This window comes from Dipodomys merriami, unplaced genomic scaffold, assembly GCF_024711535.1.
Source record: "Dipodomys merriami isolate MVZ:Mamm:240054 unplaced genomic scaffold, mDipMer1.0.p SCAF_68, whole genome shotgun sequence".
Taxonomy (NCBI): Eukaryota; Metazoa; Chordata; class Mammalia; order Rodentia; family Heteromyidae; genus Dipodomys; species Dipodomys merriami.
The window spans coordinates 1675035-1698767 of NW_027206268.1; the positions used below are offsets into that span (position 1 = coordinate 1675035).

The window sequence follows — 23733 nt, forward strand, 5'->3', positions numbered from 1 at the left end:
TACATCTTGATCAGTATTTTTTTGTTTTCTCTCATTAACCATTAACTGGTACTGTGAGACATTCACTTTCTTTAAAATAAAAACTGGAAGTCTCATATTTAGGATTTTATTAGCTTTTTAAAATGCATGGTCAGGACAAAGCATTGCATGTTTAATCTGTCCTTGTTCATGGATAAAGCTCTATATTCTTTAGGTTAAATATGCCTAACCTATAACTTTGATAGTTACCAAGTTAACTCCATTGTGATTTTTACTTCTTTTGGGTAAACGGGGGGGGGGGGGGGGTGTGAACCAGGTCTCTTGCCAGTCTGTTTTCACAAACTATGGTTATGTTTTCTCTTTCAGAGATTTAGAACTGATTTTTCAGAGGGAAAAATCACAGGAAGGGTAAATATTTGACATTTTAAAATTATATTCTTTTATTTGTTGTCCTTTACTGTAGAAATCATGCCTTATAACTCCCATGTTATTTTTATGATAAAGCCAAAAGGAAATATAATTTTCATATCTCCCAATGTCACATAAAGGGATAAATATATCTGAACAGGAAACTGTCGTGTCAAGAAGAAATCTTAATTCTGGCAAATGGGGGAAAAATGTATCAAGTCAAACACATTAAAACCCTGGGATGTTTGTGGTAGGTTCAGGTATGGTGATGGATGTCTATAATCACAACTACTAAGAAGGCAAGAATAGAAAGATTGCTGACCAAGGCTGGCCTGGGCAAAAACATGAGACTATCTGAACAACAAATCAAAAGCAAAAGGACCTAAGGATGTGGCTTTAGTGGTAGAGTCCCCAGGAAGAGCAGGGCTTTGAGTTCAAACTCCAGTAGCCACCTCAAAAGAGTAAGCAGGAGCCGGGTGCCGGTGGCTCATGCCTGTCATCCTAGCTTCTAGAAGGCTGAGATCTGAGGATCTCAGTTTAAAGCCAGCTCAGGCAGGAAACTCCATGAGAAAAACTGGAAGTGGCGCAGTGGTTCTAGTGGTAGAGCTGCTAGCCTTGAGCTGAAGAGCTGAGTGACAGTGTCCAGGCCCAGAGTTCAAGCCCCACAACTGACCAAAAAAAAAAAAAAAAAGCAAGCAAAAAACAAACACACACCCATGGAACATTACAAATATTATAACAATCCAGGTGCTCCTTATTCAGTACTCTACACCGCAATACTACTACATATCACACTGATGGTAAAGCTTATTGGAACAGGCAGTATTGCTCGACACAGGAGTTTCTTATTTGAAAAGTATTAAAAGTTCTAAGGTTTGAGGGCTGGGAAGGTGGCTCAGTGGTAGAGTGCTTGCCTTGCATGCATGAGGCCCTGGGTTCCATTCCCTAGCACCACATAAGCAAAAAGAAAAAAAGCCAGAAGCGGCACTGTGGCTCAAGTGGTAGAGCGCTAGCCTTGAGCTGAAGAGCTGAGGGACAGCGCCCAGGCCCAGAGTTCAGGCCCCACGACTGGACCCCCCCCCCAAAAAAAAAAAAAAAAGTTCTAAGGTTTGAGCACACTGCAGCTGCCTTATTATGCATTCTTGCAGTGGATCTGGCCTGTTCTAAAGCTTGACATGGTGCATTGACAGCTTCGGGAGAAATCATGTTGCTCCCAGCATCTTCAGTAGCACCAAAGCTACACTCTCTTGAGCTATTACATTTATTACCAGGTATTCCCTTTTTTTTTTTTTTTTTTTTTGGTCAGTTGTGGGGCCTGAACTTGGCCTAGGCGCTGTCCCTCAGTTCTTCAGCTCAAGGCGAGCGCTCTACCACTTGAGCCACAGTGCCATTTCTGGCTTTTTCTGTTTATGTGGTGCTGAGGAATCAGACCCAGAGCCTCATGCATGCAAAGCAAACACTCTACTACTGAGCCACCTTCCCAGCCTCAGGTATTCCTTTTTCAGCGGTGGAAAATAATGCCTAAATTTACAGTACCGTTCAAAACCATGGCTTCTGGCAAAAGGCAAGAATTGAATTCCAGTATGCTGGCAGCACCATTCCTTTCGGTCCCCAGCTCTCAGCTTCTCTGCAAGGATTCCACCACTTGTATTAGCACCCATGGCCTGCCTGATTTCAACTCTAGCAATTGGCCTCTTGCCCAGCGACCGTTTAAAACTCTTGCATACAGAATGGCACAGTGCTGGCCTGTGGCTCCCGATGAGCCCCCATCAGATTTCTGCAAATCCTAACTCAGTGTGCTTATTTTCATTATCTTACGTTGGCTGCTGGGTTTCCTATGTATTGCCTTTGTTTGGAAAGCACATCCTTCTAAAAGCCGACTTGCTTTTGTTCAGAAACTTCCTTTTAGGTCACTTGGCTTCAGTCACTTAATACTTTCCAGACCACAGAGGTTGAACCAGTATCATCACATATGTTAGGAGTGAGCAACTGCAAATGACACTTAAACTTCTTCCCCCGGAATCGAGGCTCCCCCCCCCCCAAAATGCTGTTCTGGCCGAGCAGCTCTTCTTATATAAATTGAATTTGGCCCCGAGGCCTTCCACTGTCCTAGTTAGTCTACTTTAAATCAGTGTCTCCCCAAATCCTTTAGGCTTGGCCTCTGCTACAGTTGTTAAGGATAATGACATGTTCCCATCAGCCTTCCTCATTGTGACAGCTACCATCAGCTGGGAGGCATGGAGAAAGTCCTGTGCAGTGGGTTTGAGACACGTAGCAGTCATAGTTTGAAAAACATCGTCTCGTTTTGTGGCCTGCCTCTCAACCCCATTCCTGCATCGATCTGTCCTTTAGTTCACAGTCAAGGCTCTAAATATACCCTTGGCTTAATGCAGGCACTTTCGTTTTCCTGCAGAATTCTTTTTTACAGAACTGGGCAGGGCATAGAGCTATATAGGTCACTCATGTGAAATGACCCCTTGAAGGTCACTGCGGAGTACAGTGTTGGGACAGGGATGGTTGCTCAGATGTTCCTTACTTCAAGTGCCCTGCTCTTTCCAGAGAACTTCTTCCCTCCGTATCAAAACGAGTTGTTCTCTGGAGCGGCCATTTTTACCTTTAGAGTTGGGTAATTGACCACACATTGATCTCCATCTAGATGGATTAAAAAAAAATTGGCATTTGGGTGTAGGAGATGATACTTCACATCTGGTGCATTGTTACCCTTATTTTTCCTTTAAGCTTATTTTTATTGGTACCACATCATCTGGCTTAGGAGCCTCGATGAAACCTTCTGCTCCATTTGTTGTGTGTTGCCCGGGCTGCTCCGGGACCCCTTAGCTCTGACAGTCAGTCCCTGCCTCAGCATTGAGTAGCTAGGACTAAAGACCAATGCTATCATGCCCAGCTAGATTCTTTCCTCCCCCTCCCACATACTCTATCTTCTTTATATTTTTATAAAAGTAGCTTAAAGTTGTTTTACAAACTGTAACCCTTAAAACTTTGCTAATTAAAGAACATGTTTTCAATTAGAGTGAACATTCCTTATGAAATAAACAGCACCCTCCCACCCACATGCATGGAGATGAATGTTTTGACAATTTTAATAGTACCTATACATATTTATATTGTTTAGATTTTTCTTTTTGGTTGTTTTTGACGCATACATTCAATGTAGTTTTATTTTCTGGTAAGCTTACATTTGAACTTTGAAAGTAATAATAATTTCTCTCTAGAGATATAACTGCTATAAGCATCACTGGAGTGACACAAGGAAACCTGTAATTTTGGAAGTAACTCCTGGAGGCTTTGACCAAATAAATCCTGCAACCAATAGAGTACTGTGCTCCTACGACTACAGAAACATTGAAGGCTTTGTAGATCTCTCCGATTATCAAGGGGGGTTTTGCATACTTTACGGAGGATTTAGCAGATTGGTAAGTAGTATTTTAGAAAGGGAAGAGGATCTTTTACACTTCATTTTGATTTTCATATGAGTTTTCTGGGAGGAAGTATGGTATAAAAACAACAGGCTTTGGTGTCAACGATAACTGAGCTTGAACTCCTTTGAATCCCTTGTACATTGTACGTTCTTCCTGTTGATTGGTTAAGACACTTTACGTAAAATGTCTTTTTGCACGGTGGGGATTAGTAATGTTATTGTTGTTATTTTTATTAGTGCTAATGTTTTACCTGAAAGTTTCCATTTTCTTTTCTTTTTTTTGGGTCCGGTCGTGGGGCCTGAACTCTGGGCCTGGGTGCTGTCCCTCAGCTCTTCAGCTCAAGGCTAGCGCTCTACCACTTGAGCCACAGTGCCACTTCCAGCTTTTATTCTTTTTGCTTATGTGGTGCTGAGGAATCGAACCCAGGGCCTCATGCATGCAAGGCAAGCGCTCTACCACTGAGCCACCTTCCCAGCCCCCATCCATTTTCTTTTTTTGAAAAAAAAACACAAGTAATTAGAGGCAAGGTGTGCACGGCAGTTTATACCTATAGTCTTGTTTAGCAAACAAACAAAAGGAAACAAACCAGAAAAAAACAGGAGATAGGGTTCAGTACCAGTTGAGCAGGCATGAGGCCCTTAGTTCAACCCGTGGTACCAGCAATAAATACATATATAAGTAAAATAATTATCAGACAACTAAAGAGTGTTCTGTCTTTTATCAAACTGTTTATGAAAGGAAATTTGAATATTTATTGAAATTTTAAATTTAGAATTGCACGATTTCATCTTCTAATTCTCACTTAGTGATTAGCAAATTGTGTGAGGTACAGCAAAAGCTGTACCTTAATAAAAACTGAAATACAGATTATGGCCATCTTAGAAAAACATACCTTGTGTTAATAAAATTGAAACATCAGATCTCAAAGATAAGCAGTTAAAAATCTTTAAATGGACAGGCCCAGCTGCCCTTGTTTGCAAGATTTCTTTCTCTGGAGTGTTTTGATTCCAATAGCTATTTTAGTATCCTGGTAACACTACACTGAGATTGAGTGTTTTGTGGATAAAATATCGTTGCAGAGCAAGGCAACCCCGGAATATTTAGATAGGTAAGAGCATAGATGGCAGCAGAAGAAAGGCTAACAGAATAATGGGAATTATGGATAATCAGGTTTGTGAAGAATAATTTGCCTTTTAGAGTTACAGGCCTTTTTCTGTCCTAGATCTCACACTGTCCTCACATGATAACAGGTGCCGTCCTTGTTTCTCTCCATTAGGAACATCAGATAGGTATTTTGGTACATAGTTTACTCGAGACACTAAAGTAGAAGGCCTAAAGAAAAGCACGTTTCCTTCCCACCTCAAAGCAACCTAAAGCCATTTGTCCTGGTGCTGCCCTGACTGCTGTCTCTTCCCTGGGCAGCGGATGTTTGCACTGATTCACCTCTTGGTAGAAAACCTGCCGGATTATAGGGATACGTTTGGTAGAAAACCTGCCGGATTATAGGGATACGTTTTTCAAGCCCTGGCAGCCCGACTGTCCTGGACATTAATTAAAGATGGATATTATTTGATACTTTTTTTTTTTTTTTTGGTCCAGTCGTGGGGCCTGAATTCTGGGCCTGGGCGCTGTCCCTCAGCTCTTCAGCTCAAGGCTAGCACTCTACCACTTGAGCCACAGCGCCACTTCCGGCTTTTTTCTTACGTGGTGCTGAGGAATCAAACCTAGGGCCTCAGGCATGCAAGGCAAGCGCTCTACCACTGAGCCACCTTCCCAGCCCCGATACTTTTTTTTTTTTTTTGCCTGACCTGGGGCTTGAACTCAGGGCCTGGGTGTTGTCCCTGAACCTCTTGTGCTCAAAGCTAGCACTCTACCACTTGAGCCACAGCGCCAGTTCCAACTCTTTCTGGGTAGTTTATTAGAGATAAGGTTCACAGACTTCTTTGCCCAGGCTGCCTTCGGACTGTGATCCTCAGGAGTTTGAGATCTCTTGAGTAGCTAGGATTACAGCTGTGAGCCACCTGTGCCCACCTTTGAGATATATATGTTACATATATTATATAACATATATTGTTTGATAACAGCAAGAAGCTTTTATTGGGATTATCCATTTTGTAACTATAGTAATTATTCCATGTGTTATGGGTTCTAGATCCATGGATTCAACCAACCGTGAATCAGAAATATTCGGGAAAAATTTGCACATGTACTGAACAAGGGCAGACCTTTTTGTCCTTGTCATCATTCCTTAAACAATATAAGAACTATTTGCAGTCTTTAGAGATGACTTAAAGTACATGGAAGGATATGTGTAAATAACATGCAAATTTTATGCTATTTTAGGTAAGGGACTTAAGCATCTGTGGATTTTGTTATTTGGGCTGAGGTTTCCTGGACCCAGTCCCTACATAGACTAAGGAATAACTGTCTTGTCCTTTAAAAGACAGGAGCTACAATGAAGCAGGTCACTAGCATTCAGCAACTTTTTTTTTTTCAGTATGTTCTGCTGCTATGGTGACTGTGATAAGTTGCTAAGGAATAAAATTAAACATGAGCTGATCTAGTGCTTCTCAGCAGGAGAACTGTCGGCATTGTGGCCAGGACAAGTCTTTCTTGTATGGAACACTGCTACCTATCCTTTGCAGGACCTTAATGCATTTTGGCCAAGTACCAAGTGCACTTTGCATCCTTTTTCTTGTCAGTACAGCCTTGAAGGTTAGTTTGTAGCATCAGTAGGCCAATGACTGGAAGATGTTTCAACAATCTTGAATCCTTGCAAAGAAACTCACTATGTAAGGCAGATAAAACCAGAACTTCCTTGATTAAAAATAGACTCCTACCCACATAGTACCTCCCCCCACCCCCACTTGCTTGGGGCCCATTCTTAGAAGCCATGCTTACTATTTTTGCACATATGATAAAACTTAGACATTTAGAAGTTAGATAATTTCCATCAAATAAGTTCTTGCCGGACTCTATACCTCAGACATTGTGATTTTAACTGAGAAATTTCTTAACTATAAGGTCCTGTGTATGTACCTCTGGTAAGTACTATGGCTTTTTTTTTTCTTTCTTCTAAAATGACTAATCTCTTTCCTCTGGTTAAATATGGGCCACATTTTACTTATTTCGACCCTGACTCTTTTACATTTTAAAATTTGTGCAGCATTTATTTGCATCAGAGCAAAGAGAAGAGATTATCAAGAGCGCAATAGACCATGCTGGCAACTACATAGGTATTTCATTGAGGATCAGGAAAGAGCCTTTAGAATTTGAACAATATTTGAATCTTCGCTTTGGAAAGTACAGCACAGATGAATCCATCACATCTTTAGCAGAGTTTGTGGTCCAAAAAATATCTCCTAGACATCCGGTAAGATCTATGTGTTGAAAATTTTAAAAAAATGTTTCTTTTTCTTGTGATTTGACAATTTTCTTATATAACTTCATAATATATTTTAATTTTATTATTTGAAGGAACCTATCAAAAGAGTGCTGGCACTTACAGAGACATGTTTAGTAGAAAGAGATCCAGCAACTTACAATATTGCCACATTGAAGCCTTTGGGAGAGGTAAGTTTTCTGCATTATGAGGCTCACTGCACTTTCTTCTGTTGATCACTTTGACTAATTTTCTTTCTGTTTAATTGTACCTAAAGAATGGAAAACATGGGCTGAGAATGTGGCTTAGTGGTAGAGTGCTTGCCTAGCATGCGTGAAGCCCTGGGTTCGATTCCTCAGTACCACCTACACAGAAAAAGCTGGAAGTGGTGCTGTGGCTCAAGTGGTAGAGTGCTAGCCGTTAGCAAAAGAAGCTCAGGGACAGAGCCCAGGCTCTGGGTTCAAGCCTCAGGACTGGCAACAAAACAAAACAAAAAACAAGGATGGAAAACAGTCAGAATCTGTATTATTTCTTAATATTCTTGATCTTAGAATAGCAAAGACTACAGAAAAGTTCCTTTCTGAGTACACAAAGAGTGGAACCTTTTGTTTCGTAATGTCAAAAAATTTGAATGGGACTTTTAAACCTTGATTTTTTTCTAAGCAGGTTATATTTTTAGGATTTTTTTGGGTAAGAGTGCAGTACCAGGGTTTGAGCTCAGGGCTCTATCATTTGAGCCATGCCCTCAGCCCATAAGTTACATTTTTAAAAATAGTGACTTTTGTAAGCTTTGTGATGTCATTCAGTTTTTGTAATGATACACAACAAAATTAAACATTCTTTGTTGAACTTCCTTTCTGTTTTCATTAGGTATTTGCTTTGGTTTGTGACTCAGAAAACCCACAACTTTTTACCATTGAATTTATTAAAGGGCAGGTTCGAAGATACTCTTCAACTGAAAGGTATTTTTTATAAGTTTTAATATCTTAGCATGGGGCTGGGAAGGTGGCTCAGCGGTAGAGAGCTTGCCTTGCATGCCTGAGGCCCTGGGTTTGATTCCTTAGCACCACATAAGCAAAAAGAAAAAAGCCAGAAGTGGTGTTGTGGCTCAAATGGTAGAGCGCTAGCCTTGAGCTGAAGAGCTTAGGGACAGAGCCCAGGCCCAGAGTTCAGGCCCCACGACCGGACCCCCCCCCCAAAAAAAAAAAAAAAAAGATTTTAACATGTGCAAAGCTATAATCTACAACTTTTGGAATTATTAACATATTTACATATTTAAAATGGACGAGTTTTTCAAATTTTTAAGACATGAAAAATGGCTTGTTTTTAAGTGAACTGATGAAAACAAAGTGTATTTTTATAACTAATACCCTTACAAATATTTCAAAATAGCACTTCTTCCTTGGTGGAGTTGTTTGGATATAGCTGCAAGTTAGTTTAAATGCATGTGAAGTTATTTCTACGTTCATGTCATCCTCTAGTTACCAATTTTCCAGTGAATTGGGCTGCCCTGATTTATATTGTAAAACCTGGCCATTCCTCTGGAATCATCATTAATACAACATAACAAAAATGTTAAAACTACTGTGCTTTAAGTAACTTCTGGGCTGGGAAGGTGGCCCAGTGGTAGAGTGCTCGCCTAGCATGCATGAAACCCGGGGTTCGATTCCTCAGCACCACATAAATAGAAAAGGCTGGAAGTGGAGCTATGGCTCAAGTGGTAGAGTGCTAGCCTTCAGCAAAAAGAAGCTCAGGGATAGCGCCCTGGCCCTGAGTTCAAGCACTAGGACTGGCAACAAAAAAACAACAACTTCTGCAGGGTCATGGAATGGAACAACAAGGTGAAGGTGCAGTATGAGAACTCCTGGCTTTCTCCCAAAGCTCCATGCTTACCTTGTACCTGTAGTGCATTCCTGAGTACATCACTTGCTGAAGTGCCTGTTCTACCTTCTACATCAAAATCCTCCTTAATTTTCAATCCCAGTAACTTCTTTATATATAGAGAGACACACACACACACACACACACACACACACTAAAAATAAATGTTTATATATACTTTATTTATTTTTATTTTGTACCTTGCTTTAGAGATTCCCTGCTAGCAAGTTTGCTGGATGGAGTAAGAGCCTCTGGGAACAGAGATGTCTGTGTAAAAATGACACCAACCCATAAAGGTCAGCGATGGGGTTTGCTCAGCATGCCCGTGGATGAGGAAGTGGAGAGCCTACACCTCCGATTCTTAGCTACTCCTCCCAGTGAGTATTTGATTTTTCATGTTAATTACATTACCCCATCAACTTGGTAGTAGTTTAAGAACTGGAAATGGAAGCCTCTAAATCTTCGTGTTGGACCTTTTCCTTTCAGATGGCAACTTTGCAGATGCTGTATTCAGGTTCAACGCTAATATTTCATACAGTGGAGTTCTACATGCGGTAACACAGGATGTAAGATAAGTTTTTCGTGTGTGTGTTTTTTTGTTTTGTTTTGTTTTTTGTTTTAATTACAGTCTGTTCATTGTCATCAACTTTTGGTATGGAGATTTGCCTGAAAATACTCTTCCTTCACCTAGGGCCTGTTCTCAGAAAACAAAGAAAAACTGATCAATAATGCTATTACAGCACTGTTGTCCCAGGAGGGTGATGTCGTTGCCTCAAACGCAGAGCTAGAGAGTCAGTTCCAAGCTGTGAGGAGGCTTGTCGCTTCCAAAGCCGGGTTTCTGGCCTTCACTCAGCTTCCAAAGTAAGTTGCCTTTAGAATTTAGCTTCTTTCAGAGACTTTGAATAACTCAAAATAGAAAATGCTGAATAATTTATTTGTTTATGTCTGACTTAACCCTGGTACCTTTGTATGACCGTTGGGGTAGTTTCTGTTCATGAGCCAAGAATAGGACAATTAGTGGGGTTGATAGGAGATGCTGGTCCCATATGCACTAGTGACATTACTGACTTGTTGTAGAAAAGCTGAATAGGAAATAATTTACTCTACAGTTGTATTTAACCTTAAGAACACTAACACTCCTGCTCAAAGGAGTGGTGATTATGAAAGCATCTATTCCAGAAAAGGTATTTAAAGTCTCCCATACCGCAGTGGAAACTTAAGAAGGATCTGTTCCGTTGTCGGAACAGATGTACTGATAGTGATCCCATGTGCTTGTCCTTGTTCCACAAGGTTCCGGGAGCGTCTAGGAGTGAAAGTGGTAAAAGCACTGAAGAGGAACAACAACGGTGTCATCCATGCGGCTGTCGACATGCTCTGTGCCCTCATGTGTGTAAGTTGTGTTGTTCTGAGGTTTCCATGAGCCCAGGTTTTCAGTGTACCAAAAGACATGCTTCTGTATTTCCTAAGTTATTCTTGGTTTGTTCACACAGCCTTAGTTTTGCACAGGTTGTGTGTGTGCTAGAAGTACAAAGATGACAAGGCACTGTTATTAACACCGTCAGTCAGGTTGATGTATGTCCACAATATAAAGCAGTAGACCTTGGCATCACTCAAACACAGCATTTCAGTTTTCTTTGGTGGTGAGGAGAAGGTGAATTATTCTCAACCAGCTATTCTGTAGATATTACATTTAGTCTGAATTTTGAAAGTTGAGTAAGGCATCTTTTAGTTCTAGGTAGGTTTTCCTGAGACAGAGTAGAATATTCAAAGGCTATCTGTGAAAGGAGCAAGTTATTAAATATGGGTTATGAGGTGTGTTCAGGGAGCAATTATTTCAGTGAGAGGTGTCTACAGATACTCATTGAAAACCTCTGTATCAAACCAAGGAGCTAGATTTGTGTCTTTCAAAGGAATAGCTGAAAATTTGTTAAACGGGGGAACAGTAACGTGATACGAAGGACTGTCAAGGATAGTTTAATAAATATAGTTAGAGGTAGATAGGCCAAATCATCACAAAGGAATGAGATGCTGATCTATGGTAGTAAAAGGTTGGAGAAGGGACACTTACAAAAGTGGTTGAAACAATGAAGATGTAATTTGGTGACAGACTATACGGAAAGAGGTAGTTGTTCAGTATAACTTTAAATTTAGTTTTTCACTTGTCAATTTTTGTGTGTTCTGTCTGGTGCTTTCCCTTACATAAAGTGTTTCGGCAAGTTTAATGATAGAACAAATCTAAGTCATCACATAAAACCTTGCTCTTATTCCCCCTCCTCCAAAATTACAATCTATTTTTTTTTAATCATCCTTGCTCTTTCAAATAATTCCATAAAAGAATTAAACTAGAAGCTAAAAGTCCTCAGTACACACTAGGAATTAATGATGTGATTTAAGTAAATCAATGATCATTTGTAGCTTTCTGACAGTCTGTGAGGGAAGTACTGCCTCTCTTGTGTTACAGCCGAGGAACAACATGAGACTATACCTTGCCTGAAGTTGTCGCCCTCTGGAGTTAGTAGGAAAATTAGGACCTGAACTCTGCTTGCCACCATGCTTGGGGCTGGGGGGCTGAGCAGCGCTTGCTATTCTCGCAGTCAAAAGATAGTCACCGTGAGACAAAGAAGTATTGCTAATTTCAGCACTCTATCTTAAATGTTAACTTTTGTCCTTTCACATTTAAATTACAAAATACTAGAGGGTAGGGGTGTTGTTCACCTTTTAGCGAGTTTGGCCTGTAACTCCGAAGAGGGGACCTTGTCCAGTAATAGGCTCATTTACTCTTTGATTTGATCAGGCACCAGTGAAACATCAGTTCTGCCCATTCATCACGAGTCCCCTATCTGCCTTGCACTTTAAAGACTATGTTTTGCGTCTTTCATGGTGTAGCAAATACTTAAATGACTTTTTGTGTGCTGCCAGCATGAGACTGCTTATGCCTTATCACTATTTTTAATCAATAGCCCATGCATGATGACTATGACTTAAGACAAGAACAGCTAAACAAAGCTTCTCTTCTCTCTTCAAAGAAGTTTCTGGAAAACTTACTGGAGAAATTTAATTCCCATGTGGTAAGTGGTCATTAAACTTGTCTTCCAAAGATTGCCTTATGAAAATAATGTGTCTTCATTTGGAAGATACTGTTTCATTATCGACAGGCATTTGGAAGTGTAACCTGGGCTTATTTTTGTTGTGGCCGCCAAATTTGGTCAAATTTGGCCTACTAGTGGTCATATAGTTCAGCTCAGTCACTGGCAATACAATATTTTGTTTCAGCAAAGTATCTATCCCCGTGGGAACACATACATTGCAAAGCCTTTAGGTTTGTATAGTGATATTCTAAATTTCTGTTCATTCTTCTTCAAAACTGTCCTGACATAAACGTTGCTAAAAATAAATCAGAGCTTCCCCTTAACTATCAATTCCTCTGTTAATGGTAACAGTTTCAGAGATGAAAATTCTATAACATTTAGCAGGAATATCAGCAAATTGCTACAGTTTTGCAGTATTTTCAAAGACTGTTTTTATTCTAATACATACTAACTTCAGCTAATGCATACATTTGAGAAGTCTACAAACCTGAACATTGCTTATGTTGCCTTGGAGAATGATGGGCCATCGATTGGCTGCCAGGGCGTAGGAAGTACTGCTTAGGCTCACCAAAGTTGGAACCTCACTCACATTGAGAAACTGAAGTCAGTGTTTACACGTGACATTCAGAAGTAAGCAAAAGAAGCACATGGTGTCCTTGTGTTTTAGCTGAAAGCTCCCTGTGTGTCTGAGTCTTTAAGGCCATGTGTTGTTTTGTTTCAGGATCATGGGACTGGAGCCCTCGTTATTAGTTCACTCTTGGACTTCCTTACCTTTGCCCTGTGTGCTCCGTACAGTGAGACAACCGAAGGGCAGCAGTTTGATATGCTCTTAGAGATGGTAGCCTCCAATGGAAGAACCCTCTTTAAGCTCTTTCAGGTGAGACTTTGAATGTTTCTTACCAAATAACCACTAATTTAAGAGGAGCACTTTTGGAGTCTGTCGGTTTGTTCCCCTGTGCTGCGCTGGCTAATTTAAACCATACCCTGCACATACTGTGAAGTGTTCTACCAGCCTGGTCAGAATCTTTCCAATAATGTGTGTTTCTATTGTAATGACGAATGTGGCCATTCACATTGCCACATCACCACGTGTTTGCCCTCAGGTTTCTTGATGCTTCGTGAGCCCTGCTGATGGCTGTTGACCACTGTTTCATCTAGTTTGCCCGTCTTTTCCATCTTAGATGTGGTGATAAACACTTCCCCCCACCCCCTGTGGTTGGTTTGAAGTTCCCTTTTCTTTACAAGTTCCCAAATAATGAGTCTTAGCAGGACTATTCATAAACACTGGAAGGACATCAGTTATTCCATACAATAGCATCCTATTTATTGTGTACATAGATGCTTTTTTTTTGTTATTTTGTGACCCATTTCAATTCAGTATGTATTGTTTAAGTATAATTGTTATTCAGATAGTTGTATATTCATATTGTGGCTGCAGTCCTAGGCTAAGGGACCCAACTCCTGGGTTTCGTGTGTCAGGTCCAGCCACTCACCTCAGCGGGCCAAATAAAGAAACAAGTAGTGGTGGAGGGGAGGGAAGGGAAATTTATTCACCTGTCAGGGATACCTCAGGAAGAGTAAGGACAAGGGCAAAGCAGCACTATGGTCCATCTCCACAGTCCAGACTTGAACTTTAAGTCTAAACAGAAAGAATTGGCAAGGGGGGTGTGAAGTATTATTATTATTAAACAGTCTAGGTCATAGATGTGGTCTGAAGTGTTCAGAGCTATTGTCTGGTTGCTTCTTACCTCAGGACTGATCAGACGGTTACAATAAGAAAGCCATTGTTGCCCGGCAGGAGTAACTTCATCTCCTTTTTTATCTACCAGTCCTGTTGGTCCAGGCTCATCGCAGTAGACACAAAAGCACCCAACTTTTATTCTGCTGTTAGTTACCCATTGGATGTTTGCAGTCCCAAATCAGAAGAAAGAAAGCAGTTTCTGAGTGCCTGTTGCAGTATGCATGTCACCCTGTTTCTTACTAATGTGTGCAACTGATATTTGCATAACGGTCTCTGAAAAGCTGCGTGGTAATAACACCTGAAATATTTAACCAAGCTGTGATTTTGATGTGTCTCCCCTCCTAATTTCTGGCTCATAACTTTGCTCTTGAAGAGCAGCAACTGCAGGTGTCAGAGTCACCTTGGTTTTTGTTCACGGGTACTTTCTCCTCCTCCATTTTACAGCATCCTTCCTTGGCAATTATAAAGGGAGCTGGATTGGTGATGAAGGCAATCATAGAGGTGAGAACAATTTTGAAATTGTAAACTTGAGTGTTGATTGACTAGTTCAGTTGTACTGACAGAATTTGCCATTTGGTCTTACATGGAAAGCATCCTCTGGGTAAGAAAAACATTTAAAATCTTTATTCAGCATTTAGTTTTTTTTTTTTTTGTCGGTCGTGGGGCTTGAACTCTGGGCCTGGGAGCTGTCCCTCAGCTCTTCAGCTCAAGGTGAGCGCTCTACCACTTGAGCTATAGCGCCACTTCCGGTTTTCTGGTGGTTTATTGGAGATAGGAGTCTCACAGTCTCTCCTGCCTGGGCTGGCTTTGAACCTCGATCCTCAGATCTCAGCCTCCTGAGTAGCTAGGATTACAGGTGTGAGCCACCAGCGCCTGGCCAGCGTTTAGTTTTTAATCAGTTGCAGAAATAATCTTAAAAATGAGTTTCAAGTTCTTAAGTTTTTTTTTTCCTGCCTTGTTTTATTTAAAAGGATTAAAATTTACCATTTTCTCTTCCTCATTCATTGAGGGATGATATAATCTTGAGGTACTGAGATTATGTAGAAATGTACTTACGGAGTTAGTTCAGAGCAAAATGATACCAATTAAGAATGACAAGCCGGGCACCAGTGGCTCACGCCTGTCATCCTAGTGACACAGGAAGCTGAGATCTTAAGCCAGCCAGAAAACCCGAAGTGGCGCTGTTGCTCAAGTGGTAGAGTGCATGCCTTGAACTGAAGAGCTCAGGGTCCAGGCCCAGAGTTCAAGCCTCATGACCTACCAAAAGAAAGGATGACAAAAAGCACATATTTAGTAAAGCTGTAAGTCTGCAGACATGCTATTGTAGGTCACATAACAGTGCTCCAGGATTAGTTGCTTAGCATGGTTATAAAGGCCATCTGCATACTGTGATGGTTACAATGACATCAAGCTATATGGCTTTTGAATTCTTGTATTTAGTTGTCATGCTAGCAGCTTGGATAAGATATAAGATGTTCTATTCACCAAAGAAACTTAGCCATTGTGGTGTATAAATATAACTCACAACTAAATAATAAGCACTGATTTTGGATCGGATAAAACGTCAATGTTGGGGTTGGGTTTTTTGTTGTTGTCGCATTTTTAGTATTTCACTACTAAGGTTACCTTTTCCCTTCTACCTAATGAGTTCTGTAGTTAGTTGAAGCTTCCAAAAGTAAGTACCACATCTGTCATGTTTACAATGTATAATGGCCAAGGAAATTTAGGACTGTGAGGCCAAATGAAAGTACTTTGGCTCTTAACTTACCAACATGCTACCACCATTCCTATAATATGCACCAGTCAGATATTTATTACATGCAGAAATACTCGTTGATTGCCTTGTAATGCCAAAACCATTCACTTAGGTCTTCCTTTCAACCACATGTGTTAGATTCATAGCTAGTGATTAGAATCAATATCTGTGACTTTCTTTATATTCAAATCCTGGTAAATATCATTATTTTTTTCTGATTGTAAAAGCAAAATTGGATTATACAGAAAAAAAAACACAAGAACCAAACAAAATTAAATTTCTGTATTCTTATTGCCCAGAAATATGTTCATCCCAGACTACATGTCATTCGCAATGATGCGAATGTAGATTACATACATGTGTCTTTGGAATATTTGTGCCAAATCCTCCTCTTTTTCATTAATGTGAGCATTTTTGCTTTTCCGCTGATGGCCTTAAATATCACATTGCTTATTTCATTCATAGATATTCTATTACCATTAGTTTTTAGTGGCCCTCTTTGTGATTGCCAAGTGAGTCTTTGTAAGCCAGGTGAAATCAGAATAGAAAGAACTGCCTGTATCACATCATCTTTAAAAAACAAAGGATTTCATTCACCACGAAAATGAACATACCATTACTAACGAAAGCAAGCCAGGTGAGCAAGCAGGTGCCTTTGACAAGAATTGCTGATTTCTTTGAGTCACCTCTTTGTTGGCTAATATATATTCAGGAAATGAACCTAATTGTAATACTAAATTCAGCTTAGTTCATAAGGTAAATTCATCTGGAAACTTTAAACCTCATGCCAAAGGCAAACATCTTAAAAACTACTTCTGCTTACTCACTCTATTATTTTGGGATACTCAGATGTTGTACTTGGAGTTTGTTTTTTGTTTCTTGTTTCTTTTTTTTTTACTGTGTAGTAGATAATTTAACTTTGTTTAGAGATGCAAAATTAGTTTTTTAATGTTGTGATAGCTTCTTGGAGATTGCTGTCTTAGGGATCATCTCACCCTTTTTCCAAAGGAAGGTGACAAAGAAATTGCTACCAAAATGCAGGAGCTTGCCCTCAGTGAAGGCGCCTTACCTCGACACCTGCACACTGCGATGTTTACAATAAGTTCAGATCCGAGGATGCTTACCCATAGGTAGGTGACTTAATTAATTCCCTCTAAGTTAAAGGTATCTGTTAGAGAATGGATTTAGGTCTTGTATAGAACAAACACAGGTGGATGGCACGAATGTTCCCGTTGGTTTTGGTACATGTTCATATGATCATTGCATAGCTTGATCAGGTGGAAAACTGACCCTTTTTTTTCCTCTTGCCCATACTGGGACAAGGAAGACTTGAAGACACTTTATGCAGCTGTAGTACCCTTTCATTCCTGTAACTTTGCACACACACGACCCTGGGTGGAAAGCGTGTACAGTTAATTTTTCAATGACTTTTGTCAGTTTGGTCTTCAAAACAAAAGGACTGAGGAGAAAGAGAAGGAAAAGAAAGAGACAGAAGGAAAGGGGAAAAAAAGTAAAGTGTAAATATATTTCCGGCCTAAACTAGCCTTATCCTGACTCTTTTAGTTAAACAGTTCTCCCTTGGCATATTTCTTTCCTCCAGTAGCCATTCAAATACAAGGAGCCACACAAATCTGCTCATTTGCTCTAGGCCACATGGACGGCAGCCCTAAGCAAGCCAGATTATGGCATCAGTAAAAACAATGTCCATCGTAAATATTGGACTTGATGAGTAAGAGCGTAAAGTACTGACCAAGCAGCCCTGTAAATCTCCCTTTGTCATTGCCCCACGTCCAGCTATTGTGTGTTGTTTTATATTCTTATGCTTCTATTGTTGACAGTAATAGAATTTGAACTCAGGACTTTGCGTTTACCAGGCAGGTGCTCTACTGCTCAAACCACCTCTAGTCCATTTAGCTTTAGTTATTTTTCATTTGGAGTTTCTGGTTTTGCCATCACAAGCCTTAGACTGCAATAATCCTACTTATGACTCCTGTGTAAATGGGATAACAAGTGTGCACCACCACACCCCTGTTGGTTCAGATGGGAGTCTTAACTTTTTGCCTTGCCTGGCCTTGAGCCATTATCCTTTCCATCTCTGATTCCTGAGTAGCTGGGATTGTAACAGTGAGCCACCTTGCCCAGACTTGTTTAAATCTATTGTAGGAAGCTGTCTGAATCCCCACTTGCAAAGATTGACCACAAAAAGTAACCTCCTGTGTTGCCTGAGAGGATGGAAAACTGCACAAGGAAGTCTGTTTCCTCAGCATTGTCTTACTAGCACCATCATTAAAATGGAGACTTTGTTACCTTGCTCTCTCCCTCCTTGTGTTAGGCATCTGTTGCATTCTGCATTCATGGCTAACCGGTTAAATTCTCTAATGTGATTAGTTAGTGGTTTTATCAGAGAAGCGTTTTTGAAAAAAAATTCCAAAATGTTAATAATAATTAAATTTACAGATAGGGTAGGCACAGAAACAAAATTCTAGTGTCCATTTTCTGATGGAAAAGTAGAGTTTTACAGTCTGAGCTTTGGTATTAATGTGTTAATGTATAAACATGTATGTCAGAAGGTGGTTATTTGGCTATTTCCCTTATAGTTTTTATGACCACTCTTACTGTAAATGTTCAAAGTTTAGAAAGATCAACTGTGAGTAAAACAGTTCTTGCTAGTAAGGAGCTCTCATTGTAGGAGATACCCTGGAGATGAAGGTTAGTAAGTGGCCAGACTACAGAGTCGATGTGGGTCTTAAATTTTTTCCTTAGAACTAAAAGTTGCTCTTACTGTTAAAGCAGCATAAGTAGAGTCACCTGCTGTAAGTACTTGAGGTTATTATCTATACTCCAAAACTGAAAATACATTGTTTCAAGCTTTGATCTTATCAGAAAAGGTATCTCAGACTGTGACTGCTGTCTTTTGCTTGTGGTCAGAATTCCAGAGTAGATGGATGGGCACCTGCTGTTCACGCCTTGGATATTCTTTGTAGGCTGAGATAAGAATTGAAGTTAATGAGCAGCCTAAACAAAACAGATCACCTTGTCTCCAAAACTTCATCAGCAAAAAGACAGTTTGGAAGTGTGGCTCAGGTGGTAGAGCACCAGCCTGTTATCAACCATGAGACCCTGAGATCAAACCCTAGTATCACTCAGAAGAATTAGTAATTCCTGAGAGGGCTAGAGTATTGTGTTGTCAATTTATCCTGACTTGTTCAACCAACAAGTTGTATCATCGAGAATTTTCATTGTTCCTTTTGCATTCTTTAAATGGGGAAATTCTTCATCTTCTGGTCCTTTGAAAATTAGCATAGCTATTAGAGAAGTATGTTAATTTAGAGAAAATTCTAGAATACTAACATTTGCATTACGTACTACCTTAACTATTTCTCCATACTGAATACTAGTTTTTGGTAATTTTTAACATCAGAATGACTTTTTGACTGTAGTTGTATTATAATTCTATGATATTTTGTTCTTAAAAATTCCTTTCTGTTCTAGCTGAGATAAAGCAGCAAACCTTTCTCAACGTCTGCTTTTTTCAGACAGCTAAGTAGACATTTAGTGGGACTCTGGACAGCTGATAATGCAACCGCGACAAACTTGTTGAAACGAATTTTGGTAAGTCAGTGTTTTTATCCAGTAAGATGTAAATATGTTGTTTATACTGCAGGAATGGACTTCATCATTGAAAAGTTACTTATAGGACTTAGTATCTTGTAAGGCTCCGTGTTCCCCCCTCCCCCCACCAGTGACTTAATCATAATTTTAACTTATCTGGGCTTTGAAGGCCAGATTATCTCTTGTGTTGTTTGTTTTGGAAATGGATTTTTTTTTGTTTTATTTTTAAAGTTTGTTTTTCCTTTTTTTTAGCCCCCAGGCTTGTTGGCTTACTTAGACAGCTCAGATGCAGTTCCTGAGAAGGATGCTGATCGGATGCATGTTCGTGATAATGTGAAAATCGCAATGGTAAGTACGCCATCCTCCATGACCCATCTGCATGAAATCACTCACACACGCTCCACGCTGAAAATTACCTCTGCATCTCTCCTGGTACGCTCTTAGGATAATTTTTTTTTTTTTTTTGGGTCCGGTCGTGGGGCCTGAACTCTGGGTCTGGGCACTGTCCCTCAGCTCTTCAGCTCAAGGCTAGCGCTCTACCACTTGAGCCACAGCGCCACTTCCGGCTTTTTTCTTTTTGCTTATGTGGTGCTGAGAAATCGAACCCAGGGCCTCAGGTATGCAAGGCACTTGCCTTGCTCTACCAGCCCCGCTCTTAGGATAATTCTTGTCCTGTCCTCAGCCCTTGGTCTATACCCATCACCCACTTGCCCCTTGCCTCACTTCCAAAAAGGAGTTGTTGTGAACCCACGGTAAAAAAGTTAGCATCTCTTGGGCAGAAAGTATAATTTATGTAGAAGCTCTCTCTTCCTTTATTCACCAAATGTCATTTGAAATACTATCCTGGGCCAAATATAGAGCACCTAATTTCACAGCTAGGTATGTAATGGCTTTCAACATTCTTTTACAGGATCAGTATGGAAAGTTTAATAAAGTACCAGAGTGGCAAAGACTAGCTGGAAAAGCTGCTAAAGAAGTTGAAAAATTTGCCAAAGAAAAAGTGGATCTCGTGTTGATGCACTGGAGAGATAGGATGGGCATTGCTCAGAAAGAGGTAAAAAAGAGTGTCTGCTTCCTGCCTTCGGCCATTTCCGCATATCATGTGTCTGACTACTTGTTGCGCTTCACAGATGGTTTGCAGGTATTTCTCAGGGAATACTTGAAGCCCCTGATCATGCTGTAATGTAACATATTACAGATATTTCTGTTACACACCTCTATGTACACACATACATACATATCTCACATTGTGAGCCAATGTTGATGCCAAACATGCCGCCTAGGAAGATCTTTGTGATGATTTTTATTTGGGCCTGGTTTCTGTTTTTAACCCTAATTTCTTTAGGATGCAGTGGATTGTCTGTGTCTGTTTTGTTCCTAGCAACACTGCCATTCAAGTACAGAAGGATCTTGTGCTTTAATCTGACAACTGTGGTCAAGACCAGCTGGCTTGTTTTTGCAGTCGATGCATTTCTTACATAATCTGCACATTAATTTAAGTCTTTCAATTATATCTGCAGCTCTCTGTCGGATCAGGGATGATCATCATTGGCTAGTGTGTAAAATGGGTGTTATTTCCTATGTGTTTCACTTTGGGAATGTTTAGCCAGTTATGACTCTTGCCCTCTTCTTCAGTGTGTACAGTTGATGGGGGGGTGTTGGGTTATTCTTTTTCTCTATGGCATTTTTGTTTTCTCAACATTAGATGACAGCCGGTCTTTTGTCTTGGACAGTAGGGAGTTAGTTATTTCATCTGTACTTTCTCTTTTTGGTGTTTTGTAGGAGTTGAATAAACGGTGATATTTTGCATTTGATATCTTTTTATGACTGTCTTAGCTGCCTGCATGCAAACGTTTGAAACGAGTCACTGGTGTGGACTTACAAATTGTACTGGCGATCACTAACCTTACAAGATTCAGTGTTTGTTTACAGGAGTTCTGGGCTATATTAAAAATATTCTATAGGAAGTGGTGCTGTATCTCAAGTGGTAGAGCGCTTGCCTTGAGCTGAAGAGCTGAGGGACAGCGCCTAGGCCCAGAGTTCAAGCCCCATGACTGTCCAAAAAAAAACCCCTCAAAACAAAAAAAAGTCTTGGAGAATAGGGCTGGAAAGGTGGCTCAGTGGTAGAGTGCTTGTCTTGCATGCATGAGGCCCTGGATTCAATTCCTCAGCACCACATAAGCAGGAAAAGCTGGAAGTGGCACTTTGGCTCACTAGCCTTGAGCTGAAGAGCTGAGGGACAGCGCCTAGGCCCAGAGTTCAGACCCCACAGCCCACCCCCCCCCCCAAAAAAAATTCTATAACTCTAGAAAAATGTGTGCTGTCAAATTACTCTCTCAGGTAAAATCCAGTGTAGTCATTTTTTCCCCTATAGTCAACACTTCAGTTGTTTTTTTGTTTCTGTCAAATTTTGATGAAAGTAATGTTTCTTCTTTTTTTTAATTTCCTTTTTCAGAATATCAGTCAGAAGCCAGTAGTTCTTCGGAAGAGACGACAAAGAATAAAAATAGAGGCAAATTGGGATCTCTTCTATTATAGGTAATGTTTTAACAACATAATTTAATCGTGATTCTGTCATTATAGGAGTCGCAGCAGATTTTCTTTCTCTGGAAACAATACTTTATGCCACAGGTATTTTTATACTGTCAAGTTCAGTGTGTATAAAAGTTCAGATTGGTTTGCTTAGTAGAGATGCTTCTATAAAATGAAGGCTGTTTTATATATTGATGAGAGTTTAGTAAAACTAAGGATTTTATTAAGGCTTAGAGATAGTACCCAAAGACAGTTCCTTGTGGCTTAGAAAGGATTATATCCTAACAACTTAATGGACACTGAGTCTAAAAAGAGGAGAAGGTTGCAATTATAAGGCTAGTTCACCTCAGATACCTTCCCAGCCCTCGTTCTCCTTATCGTCCCCTGATGGACGCACTAACTTCAAGCTTCCCAGTCTCGAAGTTGACTGAGGCTGATTGTGCCACTGAGGCTGATTGTGCCTCGGTTAGTAAAGGGAAATACTTAGTTTTGCAGATTTTCCGCACAGCTTTTTAGCATAAGTACCGTGTAGCCAGCATTTCCATAAGTGTCTCCTTGAGGTTTCTTCCCTCAGAAATTCTTAGGAGTGTTGTCCTGTAGAACCTCTGTGAAACTGAAATGAGACTTTGTAGGAGGATTCCTGGCTGGAGCCAGCCCGTGTATCCCCAGCTTTATTGGAATAGTTATTCTGCGAGTGTAAAAAAGACAGTTTGAAAATGCTCTATCATAGACTGCTAGTTTGACAGTATTGTGTTTTGTCTGTAAGGTTCAAATTCCTAAAGTCCAAAAGTCCTGTCCCCAGTCTGAAACTTAATATCTGACAATACAATTGTTTTCTTACTCGAATTTGGAGTAGCAGCACAAATGAAAATGTCAGTTTAGTTTTTCAAATTCTACAGATTTGTTTTGCAGTTTAGGTTCATTTTTTTTTTTTTTTTTTTTTTTTGCCAGTTGTGGGGCCTGAACTCTGGGCCTGGGTGCTGTCCCTCAGCTCTTCGGCTCAAGACTAGCGCTCTACCACTTGGAGCCACAGTGCCACTTCTGGCCTTTTATTCTTATGGGGTGCTGAGGAATCGAACCCAGGGCCTCATGCATGCAAGGCAAGCACTCTACCACTGAGCCACCTTCCCAGCCCAAGGTTCATTTTTTGTTCTCAACATTTTATTATGAACGCTTTTAAACACAAATAGTGGAAGAATTGTATGGTGAATACATAGGTATTAATAAGATTCTACCATTAACACGTTGTATTTTCTTTTTTTTTTTTTTTTTCTTTTTGCCAGTCCTGAGGCTTGAACTGAGGGCCTGGGCACTGTCCCTGAGCTGCTTTTGCTTAAGGCTAGCACTCTACCACCTGAGCCACAGTGCCACTTCTGGCTTTTTCTGTGTATGTGGTGCTGAGGAATGGAACCCAGGGCTTCATGCATGTTAGGCAAGCATTCTACCACTATGCCACCTTCCCAGCCCTGGAGTTTTTTCTTGACAAAGTTTAGTAATTCTGATTTTATTTTCATAATTCTGATAATTTTATTCTGACTATAATTCTGATTCTAGGTTTAGTCAAGACCATGCCAGATCAAACCTTATTTGGAATTTCAAAACACGAGAAGAGCTGAAAGATACTCTTGAATCTGAAATGAGAACATTTAATATTGATAGAGAGCTTGGTAGCACTAATGTTATTTCCTGGAACCACCATGAATTCGAGGTATAGTTTCATTTTGCAGTGTATTAATCTTAGTATCAAGTATTTACTATTTTTGGAGTGATTTAAAAAATGCTTGCTAATGTCCTTATCATTCCTCTGTAATATTATGGAGGAAATGATTGGAACATTTTCATCTTTGAGTGAAACAGAAATAAAAATTAATTTTGTTAAATATCTGCTTTATACCCAAGAATCAAGTAGGAGG

The 23733-nt window shown here is 40.2% G+C and overlaps 1 protein-coding gene across 3 annotated transcripts in view; it reads left to right on the plus strand.

Moving 5' to 3' along the window:
• The window catches only part of Dnajc13 (DnaJ heat shock protein family (Hsp40) member C13), a 92435-nt gene that overhangs the window by 22482 nt on the left and 46220 nt on the right, over positions 1-23733 (plus strand). For all 3 annotated transcript variants that reach the window (XR_011368531.1, XM_070005420.1, XM_070005419.1), the window contains exons 5-22: positions 346-387; positions 3621-3821; positions 6994-7200; positions 7305-7400; positions 8080-8171; positions 9301-9467; positions 9577-9656; positions 9782-9951; positions 10381-10480; positions 12051-12158; positions 12901-13056; positions 14365-14421; positions 16685-16806; positions 19213-19288; positions 19541-19636; positions 20199-20342; positions 21744-21826; positions 23375-23528. Coding sequence is in view for 2 of the 3 variants with exons in the window: in XM_070005420.1 (XP_069861521.1) it covers positions 346-387; positions 3621-3821; positions 6994-7200; positions 7305-7400; positions 8080-8171; positions 9301-9467; positions 9577-9656; positions 9782-9951; positions 10381-10480; positions 12051-12158; positions 12901-13056; positions 14365-14421; positions 16685-16806; positions 19213-19288; positions 19541-19636; positions 20199-20342; positions 21744-21826; positions 23375-23528 (2151 nt within the window). In the remaining variant the exon portion in view is untranslated. The remainder of the gene's footprint in view (positions 1-345; positions 388-3620; positions 3822-6993; positions 7201-7304; positions 7401-8079; positions 8172-9300; positions 9468-9576; positions 9657-9781; positions 9952-10380; positions 10481-12050; positions 12159-12900; positions 13057-14364; positions 14422-16684; positions 16807-19212; positions 19289-19540; positions 19637-20198; positions 20343-21743; positions 21827-23374; positions 23529-23733) is intronic.